Source organism: Zingiber officinale, chromosome 1B, assembly GCF_018446385.1.
Source record: "Zingiber officinale cultivar Zhangliang chromosome 1B, Zo_v1.1, whole genome shotgun sequence".
NCBI classification, from domain to species: Eukaryota; Viridiplantae; Streptophyta; class Magnoliopsida; order Zingiberales; family Zingiberaceae; genus Zingiber; species Zingiber officinale.
This window is the reverse complement of record NC_055986.1, coordinates 326968-346816: the sequence shown is the minus strand read 5'-3', so window position 1 is coordinate 346816 and position 19849 is coordinate 326968. Positions and strand designations below refer to the sequence as shown.

Genomic DNA, 19849 nt, shown 5'->3' with positions numbered 1-19849 from the left:
TATCTAATTAATTTTTATTAATAATATTTAATTAATTTTTTAATTTAGCTTAATTAATTTTTAGTTAGATAAATTTATTTAATATAAAAGTTAAGTATTATAATAAATTCGATAAAAATGATTCTATTAAATTTTAAAAACTATTAATTTATTTATGTGTAAACCATGTTATTAATAGGGCTCAGAAATACATTGGTCGTAAGATGATATTTTGTGCAAATATACCACATAATATTGCGATCTTGTCATCTAGTCGCGTCTTCTTTTGAGCAAATTCTCAAACACCTTCTGTGCGCATCGAGGAACTCCAAAATGGCCCTCCTTTCCGGTGCCAAGATCGCGGAGCTCCCTTTTCACAGCTCCCTCCCTCTCTGCTCGCGCCAACTCTCTCTCCTCCGCTGCCGCTTCCATCGCCTCCTCTTCTCCGCGATCGCGTCGTCCTCCATCCACATCGCTGAGCACGGGGGCGGTGACTCCGACGCCTGGAGTTCCTCCAGACATCACACACCGCCGCGGGAAGACGACGACGACAGGAATATGAGTAGTACTCCCAAATCGCCTATCCGCTCCCGGCTCCCCTCCGCGCCCTGGCTGCAGCAGTGGGATCCTCCAGAGACGTTTACATCCGACGCTCCTGCAGAGAGGAAGACGGCAGAGCTCGAGGCTGGCCGAGGCGGCTCTATAGAGAGGATCGTATATCGGCTGCGTAACCTCGTACTCGACTCTGAAGAAGAAGTGGACACGGAAGGAGACGGGAAAAATCTACCTTTGAGCGGAAACGAGAGGTTAAGTAAGCTGCTAGAGTGGAGCTGGAGCCGTCCGCATTCACAGCAAATTGCGGACCGCGTTCTTCTGCCATGGAAGAGGGAAGGCAACCGAGGGTTTTTGGAGGAAGAGGATACAAAGAGCGCACAACGAAAGAGGATGAAGGCGCCAACTTTAGCAGAGCTTACCATTGAGGATTCCACGCTGCGGAGGCTCAGGCGGATGGGCATCATTCTGAGAGAAAGGATCACTGTGCCGAAAGCAGGTGTCACGCAGGCCGTTACTGAGAAGATTCATGATGCGTGGAGGAAGTCAGAGATAGTTCGGCTAAAGTTTCACGAGGATTTACTTCATAATATGAAGACAGCTCATGAGCTCGTTGAGGTTGGTATTCCTATAGTCATGTTCTACTTCTTGATCTTAATTATTCCTTTTTACATCAATCTTGGAGTACTAGGATAATCTTTCCACACAATGCAGTTATAATCTGAGTATATGAAAGTATGTACTCATTTAGGTACAAGTTCAACTAAAGAGATTCTATATTGCCTACATTTGTGCTTGTTAGAAATTTATCTAAACAAAATGGTTGAGCTTGAGGCCTTTCTTGCACGACTTTTGGCGTCAACAATTTTGAGAAAACACTAATAGATCAAAGTCCGATAAGTTAGATGCTCTCGTCAACCATCTTGAATTGGACTCAATCAAGGCTGTAAAAGCACCTACAAGATGGAAGTCACCCAACAAAGTCACATGGTGGAAATCTTTGTCTTCATTTTAGAAGCAATACAATGAGCACATTGTGTGCATGAATAACCTCCTCCAACGTAATAGGATGGCACACGAATACACAAGAAAGAGAAACACAAAAGCAATATAGCAATATGATCTTAAGCCTATCATCCAAGAAGAGAATCCTAGTTTATGTCAATTGATAGCTAAAGTATAGAAAACCCCGACAAACCACTATTTGCATCATGTAAAAAGAGGCTATCAACCTCCCTTGACTCCTTTCTCGGCAATGGTGAAAAAAATTAACAAGAGCTTGCCTCATGCGCTCCTTGTGATGAAAGGCTTTACCTGAGGAAAAAAATCCTCATGATCTCCACGATCTTCAACAGATTTTAGAAGCACAGAATAGAACCTCTACTTGTGCTTGTACCATGAGCACGCTTGACATTTCTAGGCTGTGCGACTCACTTGCATCAAATTTAAAAAAAACATCCTAGTGACTCTGTGCTCCATTGCTCAATCTAAAACTTGAAGAAGTTATACAAAGGTTTTACTTTTCTTGGCATGCTCCACCACTGCATTTTTTGAAAATATTTGATCTATGCCCTTGATTTACTATTAAGTTAGTGTGTAACTGATTCTGTCAATGACACTACTCAATCTTGCATATATAATTATCCATTCTGTTATTTTGCTCAATGTTGGACAAATTAATTAGTACATGGCCCAAATTTCAACTATATTTTATATCTAGTTAATTTAAAATATATTTTTAATTGTAAATCTAGTTTGTTTTGTTTGTGTCTTATTGGATTAGGTTATTTTAACACCTAAAAAAGGGTTCCTTCACTTTTTTATTATTCAACTCATTATAGAAATTTTAAGTTGGAGAATCTTTCTTCTCCTTCATGAGATTGTTGATTGGGCCATGCAATCCCGTAGAGCGCTGGTTGAGACACTCAATCTATCCCAGTCTTGCTTCAACATTGTTTGGCCTAAGCAAACTCCCTTGACCTATAACAATACGAAGCAAAAGTATTGAGAAAACATAAAACATATACTGTCTACATGTATATAGAAGTTTTTTTTATCTCCATAGATTCCTCTTGTTATGTCCATAAAAAAACTAGAAAGATCTCACAGAAGACACTCCAAAGAAGAAAATTCCACTCTTCCTAAGCTCCCTAGTCCCTTACAGCTGCATGTGTCAAGAGGTACTAATTTACTATGCAAGGGAGTTAAACTAAGGTGGGAAAAGTTTAGCTTACATGCAGAACTCATGTACTAGGCCGCACCCCCACAGCTTGCCTGAGTGTTGGGTGGCCGCTAGGCTTCCCTATCATACAGGGGTGTGCATACACGCTGCTTGTGGTGAGTGCCCCATGCTTTAATGGGTGATGCGGCCAACACAAACTGAAACCAACAATAGTGTCCAACAATCATTGTACAGTGAGGATGTATGTTTTCTGGTGCGTTCACAGAACTAAGCGCACCATCTGGATCCTGTGTCTGAGTATTACTGGGGACAAATTTCTATCATAAGATATTTCCTAGTGAATAAAGCTTGAACAGAAACCAAAATTGACAATATTAGAATTTTTTTAGTAGATAATTAGAACATTTACTATAGCTCATTCACCTTTGTTGAACTATTCTCGTGCTCTGCTCTAGTGTTGTAGCCAAAATTCAATGTGCAAACTTGCTGTTCACAATTTTGCCATAGTCACACTACACGTTTTCTCATGCTGATGTATTTATAACAGCTATGCTTGTGAACAGAGTAGGACTGGAGGATTGGTTATTTGGAGATCCGGTAGCATTATGGTGGTGTATCGGGGTAGCAACTACAAGCCACCTTCTAGAACTCAATTGTCAGATGCGGAAAACAACCAGACAATAGTATCAAATGAAACTGAATCGCTAAATGTTTCAGAAACCACCACATTGCGTGAGAATGTTGATTGTGCTATATCCTCGAAACCTGAAACTTCCTGTCCATCTGATTTGAACCTTGAACATGATGTACATCTGACAGAAGAGGAAGTGGAGTTTAACAACTTGCTTGATGGGTTAGGTCCTCGGTTTACTGATTGGTGGGGAACTGGGATTTTACCTGTAGATGCTGATTTGCTACCTCAAAATATTCCTGGTTTTAGAACACCTTTTAGACTTCTGCCTACTGGCATGCGAGCACTGCTTACCGATTCAGAGATGACAAACTTGAGAAAGCTAACAAAGAAGCTTCCTTGTCATTTTGCCCTTGGTATGCTTCGTCAACATGTTTTTCTCAATTTGTTTCTTTATTGCCTCTTTCATCCCAATGATATCACTTCAACTTTTTGTGGTAAAGGGAGAAACAAACACCATCATGGTTTGGCGTCTGCTATTCTGAAGCTTTGGGAAAAAAGTTTAGTTGTGAAAATTGCTGTGAAACAGGGAGTTCAAAATACCAACAACAAACTTATGGCCGAAGAACTGAAGGTTTGTATACCTTTTTAGTTCCTTCAATAGTTTTTCTTCTTCTGATATTTCTATCTATCTAGGCATCTTTAAAGATTCAAATCATGATACTTGGCTAGAAATTTTATTTTCCAAGAGGAGAGTAGCTCTGTATTGGGTGTATAAACTATATTGTTATAGTGCATAGTTGATATGGATACTCCTTGTTATCTGCAAATGGTTCTTTTTTGTTGGGATTGGTTTCATTTTGAACTTGGTCGAAGGTTTTTCTTCCAGCATATATGAACTTTTCTTCCTAAAATTTTTCACTCCACTAAAAGGCCTCATTCCACTTAAACAATTAGTACCAGGGTATAAAATCTTTCTTATTGGCATGTGAAAGAAAAACCTTTTTTTTCTTTTTCTTTTTGTCATGCCGTTGCAGTTGGTCCACTTGTTTTATTATATATTTTAAGAATCCAGCCAACAGTGCAATGGTATTGCAATATAGACTCTTTTCCTAATTATTTGTAGCAATTCCAGCAGTTTCCCCTTGGTTCACACCCTTTTTTACTTTCTAAACAGTTAGAAACATTTTTAATTATTAACTTAGTCTAGTTTGGTACTCATCCATGTTTTTTTTCCTGCTTTATTTGTTCATCTGTCTAATTTGTCCTTATACCTGACTTGCTTATCTTACATGCTGGAGCTAACAAGTTATTTACTACATTCCTTAAAAAGAAAGGATGCAGTTGCAGTTGGGACTAGTAGAGTACATTATGCAGATTATATTTATGATGGTACAGACTACAGATTGACATTTGGAACACTATGACTTATAAATTTAAATGGTTGCTTTACTTTCTAGGCTTTGACTGGAGGAACCGTACTTCTTCGAAACAAGTATTACATTGTTATTTATCGTGGAAAGGATTTCATTCCAACTTCTGTGGCCACTGCTTTGTCTGAAAGAGAGGAACTGACAAAGGAAATCCAAGACACAGGGGAACAATTGAGAGAAAACATGGTTCGAAAACCTTGTGTAAATGCACATGAGGGGCATGCACCTGTTGGTACTTTGGCTGAGTTTCTCAAGGCTCAAGCACGGTGGGGAAGACATATATCCACGGAAGAGCGCAATGCAATGGAAGAAAAAGCTTCAAGATATAAAACAACCAAGCTTTTTAAAAGGGTTAAACATAAAATATCCATTGTAAGCTTGCTTCTTCTTTGGTACTCTATGCATCTGTTTTTGTGAAATTTCAAGTGTCATGTATCTTGAATTTAATAACAAATTACTTTATTATAATAAATCTCTACAAAATTCTAGAGCTTTGTTTCTTATAGTTAGCCAGGTTTCAAGGAACTCTTAAGGTTGTACATTCTAAACTTGTAGGCTTTTAGTTATATTGTTTTGGTTGTTTCAGAGTGTTCTTGATGGTTGCATTAAGAATGAAAAACTAATACTAAATGTTATAGAAATACAGTGCTCCTTAGTGTACTGAAAGTAGATGAACACACATATGAAATATCCAGGATGATCTATTTAACTGTAAAATCTGTATATTTTTGGAATGTTATATATGGTATATACCTGCTCTAAAGAAATCTGGTTTTTTGCTGTGTTTTGTGTGATTCTTTTTTCCCCTTTTCAAGGGATTCCCTATTTTTAATAGATAATTTTTATTGCCCTACTGACAGGCTCAAACAAAGAAAGCAAGAGCTGAGAAATTGCTTGCTAACATTGAAGCATCCACGGTTCCTGTCAATCCATGTCATGATAAGGAAACAATCACTGATGAAGAAAGATCCATATTTCGCAGAATCGGATTGCGAATGAAGACATACTTGCCACTTGGTCAGTTTCTGTCTTTTGGTTGTTTTTGCAGAACCATTGCTTGCAACTTATAGACCGATTATTTGTCTGCTTCAAACTCAGGAATCCGTGGTGTTTTTGATGGTGTAATTGAGAATATGCACTTGCATTGGAAACATAGAGAACTTGTTAAGTTAATCTCTAAGCAGAAAACCTTAGCTTTTGTTGAGGACACAGCAAGACACCTGGAATACAAGAGTGGTGGTATTTTAGTTGCAATTGAGCCCATCCCCAAAGGTTTTTCACTTGTTTACTATCGTGGGAAGAATTATAAGCGACCTATTAGCTTGCACCCTAGAAATCTTTTAACAAAGGCAAAAACATTAAAACATGCAGTAGCAATCCAACGCCATGAGGTATGCTCAAATTCCTTTTGCATCCTCAACTCTTTTATAACTGATATGAGGACCTTAACTGTCATTTCTTTATATATTTTATGCAGGCTCTTATCCAACATAAAAGTACCGAAGGAGGAACGGGTATGTACCCAGATCAGTATATCTTTTCCCATGCAGAACCCACCTTTTATGAATAGTCCATAAAATATTTTTTAAATTGTTTGTTTTTCCTTCTGTTTTTTTTTTCCTTACCACACAATGCTTGGGCATTCACGTAGTTTACTTTAAAGGCCAGAAAATTGAGAATATGATTCTATCATATTATTTACATATTGAGTAACTCTCTACTTCCACTTCTCTTCTCAAAAGGTTATTTATCTATTGCATGCTCCTGCTTGAACTAATTTAGCCAAGGGACTTTTGATATGGAACATTCTACCTCCAGTTTCTATGATTTTATGGTTGGATGAAGTTTTGATATGGAACTAATTTATCTTGCTCACTAGAGAAAATTATCATGATGCCATCTTAGCTTAATTATATCACCTTGAATGATTGGTTGCTTGAATCTTCCTAACATTTTCCAACTCAAGTACAGTATGATGGCGAATCTTCCCTTCAGATGGAAGACTGAAGATGATGCCATGAGGAGGAAGATGATGATGAAGCTTCAAAATATTGAAGTGTGTTATAGTAATAACAATTAAGATATTTTTGTAAGGTTAGCAATTCTTTTTCCCCACGTAACTCTAGTGGAAACCATGATAAGTTTTGGGCAGTTCTGGATGTATAATAATTTTCACCAGAGGAATTTTTGCAACAGCTCATAGAGATTGTAAATTGTAAATTATCTGCATTTAATTTGTTCTTCATTTTTGTATTTCCTTCTATTATTTCCTTCCAATGCTTGCTAAAGGAGAAAATAGAATTAAAAAATGCGATTTCCTTCCTAATACGAAATTCTCATCAACTCTTTAATCACGAAAGTAGAGCCGTCGATCGAAGCCGTTCCGTCTGAGCCGTCAATCGATCTGCCGTTGAAGCTTGCTTGGAAAAGGGGAAAATTATCGGCAGTATCCTCGCGGAATATTCTCTGATGCTGCAATGATGCAGGAGCGAGCGAGCCATCAATCGAAGCCGTTCGACCGAAGGCCTATAAATTCCGTCCTCTGCCCTTTCTTCTTCTACTTCTCCTTCTTCTGTAGATCTCGCACCTTCTTTGCAGCGGTATGGCGGCCGTTTCCAAGGTGCGAATGCTGCTCGACGGCGTCTACGGGCAACGATTCCTGATCCGGATCGGCTCGCCGGCGGCGCTGGTCTCTTCCAGGTTTGTCTATTTTTTCGCTAGCCGATGACAAGTAGAGTTTGTCTCTTCCATCTTTTCGCTAGCCGACGACGAGTAGATGTGCCCACTTCCACGCATCAAAAATAGGGATGTTTGGGAGAAATGTAGGTTCGATTTCTTATAATCCTCGATTGACGTTGTCACACCGGTAGCCCATGGAGCTGTCTTTGCCTATCCTCTGGCTTTACTGCTCAAACTTCTGTTCGTTAACCTACGCGATTTCCCCCCATATCGATTTTTCAGCAGAGAAAACACGATTATATAAAGTAGTGCGATTTGTTGTCGGAGGCTTTAATGTTGCCTGGTTGGTGATCGCTTCAGGAAGCTGTCGGTGTGGGCGGAGTATGACAAGAAGAAGAAGAAGAAGGAGGAGGAGGAGGCGGAGGCCGACAAGGTGATGCGACGCAGCGTGCTGCAGATGAACCTTGATGTGCTGGGCTTTGCTAGCGACGCCAAGTCCGACAAGCGAAAAACCTCAGGTGACACCGGAAGGAAGGCGGCAGCGGCGGATGCCTCGGCCGGCGAGGCTGACCGCGACTCTTGATCGAGTCTTTGCCTTTATATGAATAAATAAATACTAGTAGTGAGTGAGGTGGAGTGAGGGGCTGCCATTGAAGTAATAAATGTTATATAAAGAATTATCTGTTTTTTGGTTTCTTTAATGCTTGCTAAGCCATAGTCAATTATTATCAATAATTAATTAGTTTAGAAAAAAATCAGTCCAAGATTAAACTTTAAATTTCTGTAATGATATTTCTAGAAGAAATTTAATTTTGTTACAGGATTATTTTATATTCAATGTTGTGATTACATGGCACCGGTGCTTGCCATGTTTTAAAGCCTCCTATTTAATAAATAATAATAATAAATCCAACTAACAAGAAATTTATTGAATGCGAGGCATTTGCTTTTTGCGAGTAACACTGGAGAGTAGGCAAGATGTTAGGGTGCGTTTGATTCGAGGTTATTTTTGATAATTTTGGTTATCTATTCAAGGTTATCAATAAAAATCTTGTTTGATTTATGTATTCGGAATAGGAAAAAACTAAGATTTTTCTTGATTCTGGGGTTAACGAATTTTTTTTTATCAAAAATACCCTCCGGTAAGAAAAAATATGGAAAAAAGAGAAAAAATATAAAAATATATTTTAAAATGTAAAAAAAATAAAAAATGTTTAAAAATTTTTAAAAATAAATAATTTAAAAAATAATTTTTTTAAAAAAAATATAAATTTTAAAAATAAAAAATTAAATTTTAAAAAAATTTAAAAGTTTTTAAAAATTTTAAATTTTTTTAAAATTTTTTAAAAATTTTAAATTTTTTTAAAATTTTTAAAAAAAATTTATAAAAATTTTAAAAAATAAAAAATAAAATAAATAAATAAAAATTAAAATTTTAAAAATATAAAAAAATAAAAAAATATAAATATAAATAATATAAAAAGTATAAAAACATTAAAAAAATTAAAAAACACATAAAAAAGTAAAAAAAATATACAAGAAAAAGAAAAGTAAAAAAAACATTAAAAATAATAATAATAATAATAATAATATGTATAGTTGGTTTTGTAACTGAGGGTAATACGGTAAAATATTAAACTAAGGTATTCATTAAAATCTTCAAACAAACAAGTTTTTGTTGCATTACCTAGGTTGAACCAAACAATATTTGGTTATGTTTTATTCCCCATAACCTTGGTTATGTGATTACCAGATAATCACATAACCAAAGTTATACATGATAACTTAAACCAAACACATCCTTAGAGTATTTACAATGCTATTAACGTGGGAAGTGTTAATGTAATTTTTTTATTTTTTTTAATGAATATGTAGTATTAACGCCTTCAAAACTTTGAACACGTTAATGTTACCGTGTTTAAAAAAAGTCGCCACACCGCATGTATTAATGCCCGTTATGGATGCTCTTAGAGTATCAACAACAACGTCACCATAAAAAGTGTAAACCCTCAGATGTCATGCATTTTTTGACAGAAAAGAAATCTCTCATCAACATTTATTATTATTATTATTTTTTATTTTTTATTATTTTTATTTTTATTTTTATTTTTTTTTATAGGTCCCAAATTTATAAAAAAAAAACAGATAAAGACAAGGACCGGCTCCCAGTTTAAGGGGCCGCTTCTTACCAAATCAATTTCACATCAAAAATTAAAATTCCTACCTATCTTTTCTCAATTGTCGGATGTTTGTCTTTATCTGTGTATTATTCAAAATTGATAGTTATTCATGACTGGGACGAATTGACAGAAACATTAGGAGAGTAAATAATCTTTTACCACCACTATTTAAAAAAACTCTTTAACAACGTATTTACGAATCTCACATTTTTTTCATTATATTTTATCTTATATATAAATAAATTTAAATTAAAAAATTATCCCACAATAATATTAATAATTAAAAATAAATTATCATTAACTATAAATTATCCTAAAATCTCTAATAGCAAACTCAACTTTATATTCAATCCTTATGTAAAAAAAAATTTATTCTCATTCCTTTCCTTGTATACAAATTTATCTTTACTTAAACCGCCTAATACATACCAATTTACTTAATCACTCTTATCTTTTATAAAAAAAATATGAAATGAGATATAATTCTTCTTTGCAACACATTTAAATTAAAATTTAATATATTTTCTATGAGCACTACTTTTTTTCACTTGACCAATTCTCGATTATAGTTGAAGTGTTAAATTTTTACCTAAATTCAACACCATTTAACTAAAATTAAATATAATTAGACGAAAAAAGAGTCACGCTTAATTTGATAAAAAATATACTAAATTCTAATTTAAACATACTAAATTTAGAAGAATTATACTTTATTTTAGACTTTTTTACCTAAAAAATATAAAGATAATTAAGTAAATTGATGTGCATTATAGAGTTGTAAGAAAATTGAAACAAAGAAAAATTTACATGTTAAAGAAGTGGAAACTTTTTTTTTTTTTTTGACATAGAAACTAAGCATAAAGTTTAATTTACATGCGGATAGTTTAAGACAATTTATCCTTACATTAAATATGAAATAAAAAATTTAAATAAAAAAATTTATTTTAATTAAAAATATTAAATAAAGGAAGGAACCGAAAATGAGTGAGCACCCACCCACTTATACTAAATATGAAAAAAGAATAATAACAAAGTTTCAATCACTATTCCTAATTAGTTAATCTGCTCACATGCTTCAATACTCATCAGTGGCATCAAAACGCGATCTATTATGCCATGAAACTTCAGAAAGTAGATACGAGTCGGTCAAACTGAGATCTTATGGCTTCCAAGCTGCATGAAATCTAGTAGAGTAATACAATATGCCATGTGAGTGTGTATGGCGAACAGATGCAACTCTAATTCATTCAAACGGAATCGGTATGCCTTGTTTCTTGTTCACGATTGACATTGCCAGATATCGAGTTCCCATACCGATGGGCGTTAGATCATTAGGACCGTCCCAAAATGGAGCTTCTCCATCTCCTACAAGGCGCCAGTAACCTGTTCTCAGAGATTCTGCCTGTTCTTCAGTGCAATTCTGTAGAAGGGCTTCCACGCGAAAGTTTATCCCAAGAGAACCCAAGAACTGGGACTGTGTTATTGGACCATGAACAGATACTCCATCTGCAATAAAATCAAAGAGGTCAGGAGAATGAGGTAAATGCAAAGATGGAGATGCATATACCTGATGCTTCTTCGGCACAGTGTCTTATCGACGCAAAGTCAACATGGGCACTTAAATCAGCTGAGCCAGGATCATCTAATATGTCTACAAATTTGTGCTGACGAATAGCCTGCGTAGTGGCAAGAGAGTTCAACAGATTTACAATGAGAAACCTTAATGAACTTAACCCTTGAGGAGAAAAAAAATAATAAACAGATGCAAATAGAAGAAAAGCTGTAGCTTTCAAGAATGCAAGGTTCAAAGGAAAACAACTAAGCGACCAAATTCAGTTTCAAAATGAGAAGTTTGACCTGTAGACTATCAGATATAAGTCCATCTTTTCCGTAGTCAATTATAAGAGCTCCGCCTCCATCTGAACTAATTCTTTCCGCAATTTGATGAGTCAGTTCCATTGCTTTTGGGCATACTTCGATATGTTCCAAATTAGTAACCTCCTCTCGTGATGCCCATTTGCACCGTTTAGTCAGATACAGTAGACTTGCAGTGGTAGGGTGTGGAGATAGCACAAAGCGGAATTTGCTACAAAGAAATCCAGATAATGGTATGTGGCATTAATCTTCTGATGGTCAAGAGCTAGAAAAGGAACTATACTGAGATAATTAGTTAACACTCACGATGAATCTTCGGAGACATCTATCATCTTCTCACACCAACCTCGAGAAGCTTTCTGAGACAAAATACTCAAATCAAGATGAGAAAGAGGTAAAAGAATAATGAAAAATAGATAGCCATTAGGAGGCACATTTTTTTTCACTAGGATGTAAAGTAGGGCACTAATTTGCTAGAACCAGTGAAAAGTGTAAGAATTTGGTGGCCAAATATCATTAGCAAATGACTAGAATGACTCTTTAAGAGGAAAATGTGATCCAAATTGAAATATCCTTCCTTGCTGATGCAAGCAAAACTGCTACCAAGAGCAAGTTCAGAGATGGGAAAAACATATTGTAGGCTGACCAGAAGGCAACCAGACCAGATCAATGGATTAAGACATTATTTTCCCTCACTCTTTAGGGAGAAAAACTTGGAGTTCATTAAGTGAAGAATTATAAACTGTGGGTACAGTTTATACAGTCAATTTCTCTAATTTGATAATTCCTCTCTAGTTTGGTAATTCCCCTATATCGAAATTATTACATGTCTTGTTGGAAATTAGTTTTTGTAACTAAGTGATCAAATGGGGACATGAGCGCACTCTTTCACAAGTAAAATGATATAAACCAATTTCTTAAGTGAATGAGACATTAACATCCAAAGCTATTGGAGAAATCAACCCCTTCCCTTGGTTGAGAAAAAAAGAAGAAAAGGAACTTTTATCTTCTCTCACATTAATGAAAATATTCATTCACACTATCCATTTGTACTAGCTTTTTGTCACTATATAAAGACTCAGATTCTCTCTCAAGTTATGATGTCTCCTCTCTAAGACTTCCAAATCATTGGAAGTGTATCAGGTCATGAACTTTGAAGTGTTCTTAATTCGAGATGAAGATGGTTGTATCTTGGGAGACTATTGATAAACCATAAGCAACTAGGTGGGGCAACATCATCTTCAAGAAAGAGTATTCAATTCTTGCCTTGACCTACCTTACCAGAAAGTGTGTCGACAAAGTCCAACAACTACACGTCAGAAACCTAACCCTAAGGGCGACTCAACTGCCCAAAGGGGTGCATCCGCCCAAAGGGATAAGGCAACCAGCAGGGTTCCTCAACGACCCAAAGGAGTGTGTTAACAAACTTAAAGAGAGCTGTTGATGAGACGACAAACTCACCATTCAAATGAGAAAAGCTATACCAAATTTAACAACTACATTTATAAAGATAGTTTCTGTGAACGTGTATGTTTGATCTAAGCCATAACCAGAACACATCCACAATGAGAAAATTGGTTTATGAAGCATAATGATTTCTAAACAATAACTACTCCTAGTTAAACTGTCTACTGAAATATCCAACAGCATTTGTGGAAAAAAAAAACAGAAAATGCAGTTACACAGGATATGGCAAGCACAACTTGAAACTGAATAAAGGATCTTTTGACAAACCTGAAACTGATGGACTGGTAAAGCATCATAGAATTCGTGTGCAATTATGATGGTTGGCACTGCAGGAAGACAATCAGACACAATCTGGTCAAAAAGTTTACATGCTAAAGCAATTTATGGCATAATAGAGGAACCAAAATACATCAATGGTAAAGATAAGATCACAGAATTTCAGTCAAGTTGGCAAAGACAAGCAATTATACCAAATAAATAAGTAAATAAACTAAACAAATATTGGAACCATATTTTGAATTTCTTCAATAAAGAAATTAAATGAAACCAACAAAACAAGATTATGAAAATATGTGGTAGGCAAGTAACCAATGGTAAAGCATTGAGGAGTTTAGACTCTGTTGTGGAATTCACACACTATAACTTGTGCCAGCATTGATGGAGAGGAAGATTATACAAGTTGCTTTGAGGTATATCAAATTCAAAAAGTTTATTAAGTAGGATAAGTTAAGAACCGATCAAATTAATTGAGTCAAGGAAATGAAAAAACTCATGATGTTGCAGGCAATTATGGAACCATGCTTATTAGCATTCAAAGTTCTTTTTTGTTCTTTGCTCGTCGGGATGCTTCTCTGCCAAAATCTGGATATACATTAGCCTCATGCATGATACTTCTGAATGGTTTCATGGATCAACAACCAATGGATCACATATCAAGGGTTCTTTGGTAACCAGGTAAAAAAAAGACATGCATAATGAGCAATATCATAGAACAAGAAAGGAAGATAGAGCAGGAAAAAAGCAACAGAAATGACCACTGAAGTTTCTCAGGTAACATTTTTCTGCCTTATAGCATGCATCAGAACAAACATTTCAAGAGGTTGATTGCAGAATGTTATAGGTTACTGCCCAAACAAATTTGATTAGAATATCATGTAGATTGTTAGTGTCTTTGAATAATTGCAGTACGTAAAGGTTAGTGTTGTGCACGAATGACTCCAAAGTCAGTTGGCTTCATACATCCTGAGGGAACCTGTTCCAGAGTGGAATGCCATGCAATAGAACTTCCAGATACCATACTGATTGTTTTTTTGGAGCTGCTGTCATCATTAGTTGCTTCATCCATGCATTTTAAAGCATCATACTGAACCTTCTGTAAGGCAGGACTGCATTCTACCATGTGAATGTTAAGAGCTTTTTTGAAATTTGAAAACTTTGAAGATCCCTGCAAGAAAATGCCTATGTTTATATTTCTTGATGATAACAAGGAGTTATACCAGCTAAAAGAAAAAGATACTTTCTTACACGGAGAAGATCAACCATGAGGGTTCCTCGTCCTGGTCCCAGCTCAACAAGATTAACATTTCCAGGTTGGCCCATCTGCTCCCATAGGCACATTGCCCAAACACCCACCATCTGCAGTAACATCATACTTTTGAAAACAAAGTGTGATATATATTATTATGTGAAAGGTTGTTTATCCCCATGCACAGAAGGGAAAAGTAAAACAAATAGTAGTGACTAATGGCAGGAAATATTCTAATAACTAAAGGACAATCTTAAATGACGCTTATTGATAGTCCGTGACACATTTGAAATTAGAGGTTCTTTTGTGAATATAGTAGTAGTAACTAAACCATCATACAAGTGGCCCTTAAAGAAAAATAAAATCAAATATACCCTTCCTCTTTGATGCATAGCCACCAATATGACAACTTGTTGTGTCACAAGTACACCTAGTAAAGGAAAATAGGCATGCAACAATGATAATTTAAACAAATACATTTTGAGTTAGTCAGAACAATTTAATAAATTAGATAAGAAGAGAATACAAACTGTAGATTTTTATTGTTAAATATACATGTCAAATTTGAACTAATTTTGATAGGTTAGATCAGCATAAGATTTGTCAAAGCCCATAAATGGACAACAGAATGTGAAGTTGGAAGGTATGTAGGGATCTAAAAGCATAAAACTTTCACAAGTGCGAGATGCTGAACTTGACCAACATGTCTGCATGTAAACCCCATAAAATTAATTTAATAGATAAAATATAGCACATAAGTTTCGTTTGCATGAATACAAGGTAATCAATATATTCCTTATGCCTTAACAGTTTAACACACATTTCAAGCTTTAGTCACATGTTTTTACTAAATAACCAATTTAAAACGAATGAAAATGTAGCAGTTGTCAGCACTCAGCACAACATTACCTCTCCAAACATCTGACTGACATCAGGTGAAGTTATAAAGTCACCACCAGCTCCAAACACATCCCGATTGATGTAAAATCCTGAATGTGGATTAGTTAAAACTTCCTCCATGTACTCTGCAACAGAAATAGGACCTCCACGGAACTATCAAACATAAATATCAAAGATTTAGCCAAAGAACATTATTCTTGCATTTAAGAAGATTTACAAGCACAAAAATACTGAGGGTACAAAGAAATGACAAAAATTAGAAATTCTTTCTCAAGCTTCATAGGTGACAGATAAATGAATAAATTCTAGTTACAAGGGAAGTTTTCAATGTTTAGTTAGAAACCTAAGTTTATTCTCCATAGGTCTTGTAGTGATTTTAATCTGTAGATAGCTAACCAAGTTACTGCAAAATCCATTCTTAATACTAATATATTTGGTTCACCTAAGTTGAGTCTTCATGTCCAGATAAATATATACAACTACAAGCAGCGGCATGATCCTCTCAAAGCATAAACTCAGTAAAAATAAAAACCAATAATTCAATGAAACTTAATTGTCTTTCAAATTTGAATAAGGTTGTGCTAGTACAAGAAAAGAGTTAACATTGAGCATATAAATATTCAAATTTCCTTTATGAGGAGCACATTTCAAACAAATCTACTATGCACCAAGTCATAATTTCATATGGATTGGTAAACCCTTCATGAATTATCAGTCTCCTAAAGCTTCAATTAATTCATGAAGCACGGCAGGAACTTGTTGAGTTGTTTCTCATAAATATAAAATTATGAATTTTTTTCACATTGTTCTATTGATTTACAAAATACTAGAAATCTCATAGCAAGTCCAAGAAAAATATGTCACAAACAAGAAAACTCATCTGTATTTAATGTATCTAGTAAACCTATGTGTGGGGATGTCAAAAGTAGCTAAATGACTACTGATTGCAGAAACCTATTGAGTTAAATAATGTAATAGTTAAATATTGTAATAGTTGTATGTGTGTTAGTCCCTCAATGAACTTAACAAAGTGTTGGCAGATTAAATTGTTGAGTTATGATTGATCAGATTTTGCATCACATGTAGATGAAATGGAGCTTAATGGACTACGAAGCTTAAAAAATTTCGAGCTCTTAGGTAGTTGAATTATGATACAATCAAATTCTGCATCCGATGAAAGGGAAATATTTTGATACTAACTTAACAAAGTATACAACTAGCATCACAAAATTGTGCATACATAAGATAAAAGGAGAAGCAATTTATAACTTGATTGAAAAAAAAAAAACTGGTTTTGTAATCATCTTTTGGCGAGAGCAGAAAGCGAATACAGCTGCTCAATTAGAACAGAGAAGATCTTTTTCTAAGTGAAAAGAAAGAATGTTTTTCCTTTTCAAATAACTAAGACTACTCGAAAACACTCCTAGTCTCGTCGTTTTATGAATCCACAATTAAATAAGAACATGCGGAAAACAGAATACTGAAGTACCTTTATGATACTCTTTAAATGCTTAACAAGCTCAGAATCCGTATGTGGCTCGTGCAGATGTTCTTCATTTGCAGCAGTTTGAGAAGGGAAATTAGTTTGAGAAAGCACGGTTGTTATCTGCAAGAAAAATAAGCAATAAACTGAAAACAAAACAGAATCATGTGACGCACCTGGAGGATTGTGTAACCCAGACCTGTCGATTGATATTGAGATCGCCGGTTTTCGACTTTCGGGGTCTTCTCGGCTCTCTTCTTCCGGTAAAATCGAAGGGTCTGGGGTGCCAGAGGATGAGGAAGAAGTCAAAGAGAAACGAAATGAAGCAGGGCCGCAGCGAGGGCCTATTCCTTCTCGTAAGAGCCCATTGGAGAGAAGAGGTAAGGCTCGAGAAAGCGCTCTCCGAAACATGGAGAGAGAGAGAGAGAGAGAGAGGAATTCGAACTGGCGGCGGCGGAGTTGGAGGAGCCTGGATGAGCCTCCGCCGACTGCAACAGTGCTTCTTAAATGGGCCTGAATTGTACCAGGCCTGTCACTACATGGGCGGGCCTGGCCTTAATGAGAGTACAGACTGTACAGTAGTAAAAATTGAGTGGAATTAAGTTGAATTTATATAAAAAATCCTTATGTTGATTTCATTGAATTGAATTAAAATTGGTCAAATTAAATTTTTATAGAATATTATACAAATTCTTATCCTCATCGTCACGTTTACTTCCAAAGATAAACAGAATGAAATAGTAGAACCACAAGACATGCACCTTAACAAGTCATTTGATGGAGTTAAGTAAAATGATATTTTTATTACAATGACAACATTAATACATTAAACAAACATAAACTTCAAAGGATGCTATAAGTTTTCCTAATTAGAATGATTATGTTGCACACAAAAATACTTAAATAATCTTAAGATGCCATTAAGCATCTTTACTCATCATTTGAAGCCTAAGCAAAAATTAACTAACAGTGCACATAATGAATAATGGAAAAGGTTTTGTTCCAAAAGAATGTTAGTGTATAATGGAAAATGTTTTGTTCCAAAATAATGTTGTGATCATCAGGGAGTGAGATTGGCAACTACACTAAAGTGGCGATAGGTTCTTTCCTAAGAATCGAAATGAGAATAAGAATCATAATATTATAAAATGAGAATGAATATAGGTATCACTCTTAAAAATAATGTTTGGTTAGTTGAATATTTTTTATCGGAATGAACCTAAATTTTCTTTTTTACCCTTAGAAAAAAATAAGAGAAAAAATTAAATGTGAGAAAAGGTTGAATGTGAGAAAAAAAATGATGAGAAAATGATGAGAGAGAAAATGTAATGAAAAAGAATGAAGAGAAAGACGGTATGATAAAAGAAAATAAGGGGAAACGAGTATAATGGAAGAGTGCATGATGTCAAAAGGTGAATACGCTCGCCCCCAGCTCCCCCGCCAACCCGTCCCAGAGTGACCATAATGGGAGAGAGCATGATGAGAGAGGATGAGGAGGGAGAAAATGTGATAAAAGAGAAAGTATGATGAGAGAAAATGAAGAAATAGAAAGTGTGATAAGAAAAAAAATGAGGAGAGGGAGTGTATGATTGGAGAAATTAAGAAGAGAAAAAGTATGATGAGAAGGATTCTCATCAAAACTCAAAGAAGAATATGGGTTTAATCAAAATCCAAATTTTTAAGTTTCATTCTAAAATTTTAATTCCATTCTTATCAACCAAACAAAACGTTTGGGAATGAATCCATTCTCTCATTCTCAAACCCTTAAATCAAAAGCCACTAAATATTCTTGTTGGGTGAATTTCTTCATGTGTCGCAGGAAAGAATTCTCCTCTTCCACCATCTGACCATCTCCACCGTCAGGGCATCTTATTTCCATGAATACCTATAGACAACATAAACATTTTGTTCAGAAGGCAAACATCAGGAATCTGCACAAGTAAACCATAGATCATATCCTTACCTGCTCAAACAGCCCAATAAGTTCAATATCATTGCCCTCATCATTGACATGGGCAAGATTTCTTCTAACAGCTCGAAAACTTAAAGGTACATATCCGACCTCTAAATCTTTAGGAATCTACCGTGATCATGACCCAGGTAGGTACAATTGTTAGAAATTGAATGGAGATAAAAGAAGGAAATCCAAGAAGAAATACCCCTGAAAAGACTGAAAGCTTCAGGCTCTGGATATGTGCAATTGCTTCCTAAACACATCAATCCAAGAGAACATGAAGAACTTCAGGAGGGCCAGCACGCTCAAGCTTCTGAAGCAATGGGGTCGTTCCAATCGCAACTAAGACAGAGAATATCAACATTCTTATCTTGATAGTCTTTAGTTTTTCCTTCCGAATCATAGGAAGATGAAATACCTGAAGTAAGAAGCTCTCCCAATATTTGTAGAATTGTTGGCTACAATCTTCTTCACTTGTGTCAGTGTTGATAGAATTACTACAAGTTAGTCGTAGCCTACCACTATGAAGAACTTAGTTAACATCAACAAGTACAAACATCATGACAAAATGTTGATAGTTGATGTATTGAAAACAAAGTATGAAAGGATGGTGCAATGAATTGATACATGCAAATGAGAAGTATGTGCTAAATGAATCTAGCTTAAAACCTTATGGGTGAGAATGTCTATCAACAACGACAACTTCTATGTCGAAATAGAGTTCACTTTGATTGTGATATATCATGGAGCAAAACGAAAGGATCTTTGAAAGATAAATTGCTCAAACTAGCCTAGACAGACTGTTCAACCATCAAAAGAATTAAAATTTACCTTAGGCTTCACTTGATGACTGAAACTGCCGATAAACACATTAGGTTATACAGCAACTGAGTTTTAAGTTGATATTACTAATGAATATACGAGTAACTTTTGATCAATTCCAGATTACTTTTGACTCAAATCATATTTAAACTAAGGATCCACATTGTAGCGCAATCTACATATCTAC

The 19849-nt window shown here is 35.3% G+C and overlaps 3 protein-coding genes across 5 annotated transcripts; 2 read left to right on the top strand and 1 right to left on the bottom strand.

The window, feature by feature from the left end:
- The first annotated feature begins 217 nt into the window (after positions 1–217).
- On the top strand, positions 218–7030 carry LOC122045604 (CRM-domain containing factor CFM3, chloroplastic/mitochondrial-like). 3 transcript variants are annotated; one of them, XM_042605914.1, is made up of 8 exons: positions 218–1149; positions 3277–3760; positions 3848–3978; positions 4805–5149; positions 5638–5794; positions 5876–6168; positions 6255–6291; positions 6749–7030. In XM_042605914.1, the coding sequence occupies exons 1-8, from the start codon at positions 313–315 to the stop codon at positions 6751–6753; spliced, it is 2289 nt and encodes a 762-aa protein (XP_042461848.1). In that variant the 5' UTR covers positions 218–312; the 3' UTR covers positions 6754–7030. The 3 variants fall into 3 exon arrangements, with proteins under 3 accessions (XP_042461848.1, XP_042461839.1, XP_042461830.1); XM_042605905.1 differs by having other exon boundaries at positions 6744–7030; XM_042605896.1 differs by lacking the exon at positions 6749–7030 and having other exon boundaries at positions 6255–6725.
- A 144-nt stretch (positions 7031–7174) lies between these two features.
- On the top strand, positions 7175–8213 carry LOC122045621. The gene is made up of 2 exons (XM_042605922.1): positions 7175–7477; positions 7817–8213. The coding sequence occupies exons 1-2, from the start codon at positions 7380–7382 to the stop codon at positions 8037–8039; spliced, it is 321 nt and encodes a 106-aa protein (XP_042461856.1). The 5' UTR covers positions 7175–7379; the 3' UTR covers positions 8040–8213.
- A 2394-nt stretch (positions 8214–10607) lies between these two features.
- Positions 10608–17364, bottom strand: LOC122045599 (protein arginine methyltransferase NDUFAF7, mitochondrial). The gene is made up of 10 exons (XM_042605882.1): positions 17063–17364; positions 16893–16954; positions 15413–15556; positions 14503–14613; positions 14218–14422; positions 13246–13304; positions 11818–11870; positions 11494–11722; positions 11204–11312; positions 10608–11142 (listed from the first exon to the last, which is right to left on the bottom strand). Exons 1-10 carry the CDS (start codon positions 17295–17297, stop codon positions 10880–10882), a joined length of 1470 nt encoding a protein of 489 aa, XP_042461816.1. The 5' UTR covers positions 17298–17364; the 3' UTR covers positions 10608–10879.
- Positions 17365–19849: the final 2485 nt, after the last annotated feature.

Coding starts and splice junctions, on each gene's coding strand:
- LOC122045621 (XM_042605922.1), top strand. CDS start 7,380: ATGGCGGCCGTTTCCAAGGTGCGAATGCTGCTCGACGGCGTCTACGGG. Junction 7,478..7,816: donor GCGGCGCTGGTCTCTTCCAG/GTTTGTCTATTT, acceptor TGATCGCTTCAG/GAAGCTGTCGGTGTGGGCGG.
- LOC122045604 (XM_042605896.1), top strand. CDS start 313: ATGGCCCTCCTTTCCGGTGCCAAGATCGCGGAGCTCCCTTTTCACAGC. Junction 3,979..4,804: donor TTATGGCCGAAGAACTGAAG/GTTTGTATACCT, acceptor TTTACTTTCTAG/GCTTTGACTGGAGGAACCGT. Junction 5,150..5,637: donor TTAAACATAAAATATCCATT/GTAAGCTTGCTT, acceptor CCCTACTGACAG/GCTCAAACAAAGAAAGCAAG.
- LOC122045599 (XM_042605882.1), bottom strand. CDS start 17,297: ATGTTTCGGAGAGCGCTTTCTCGAGCCTTACCTCTTCTCTCCAATGGG. Junction 13,305..14,217: donor GGAACAGGTTCCCTCAGGAT/GTATGAAGCCAA, acceptor GTCTTCCTGCAG/TGCCAACCATCATAATTGCA. Junction 11,871..13,245: donor TACCAGTCCATCAGTTTCAG/GTTTGTCAAAAG, acceptor ATTTTGTCTCAG/AAAGCTTCTCGAGGTTGGTG.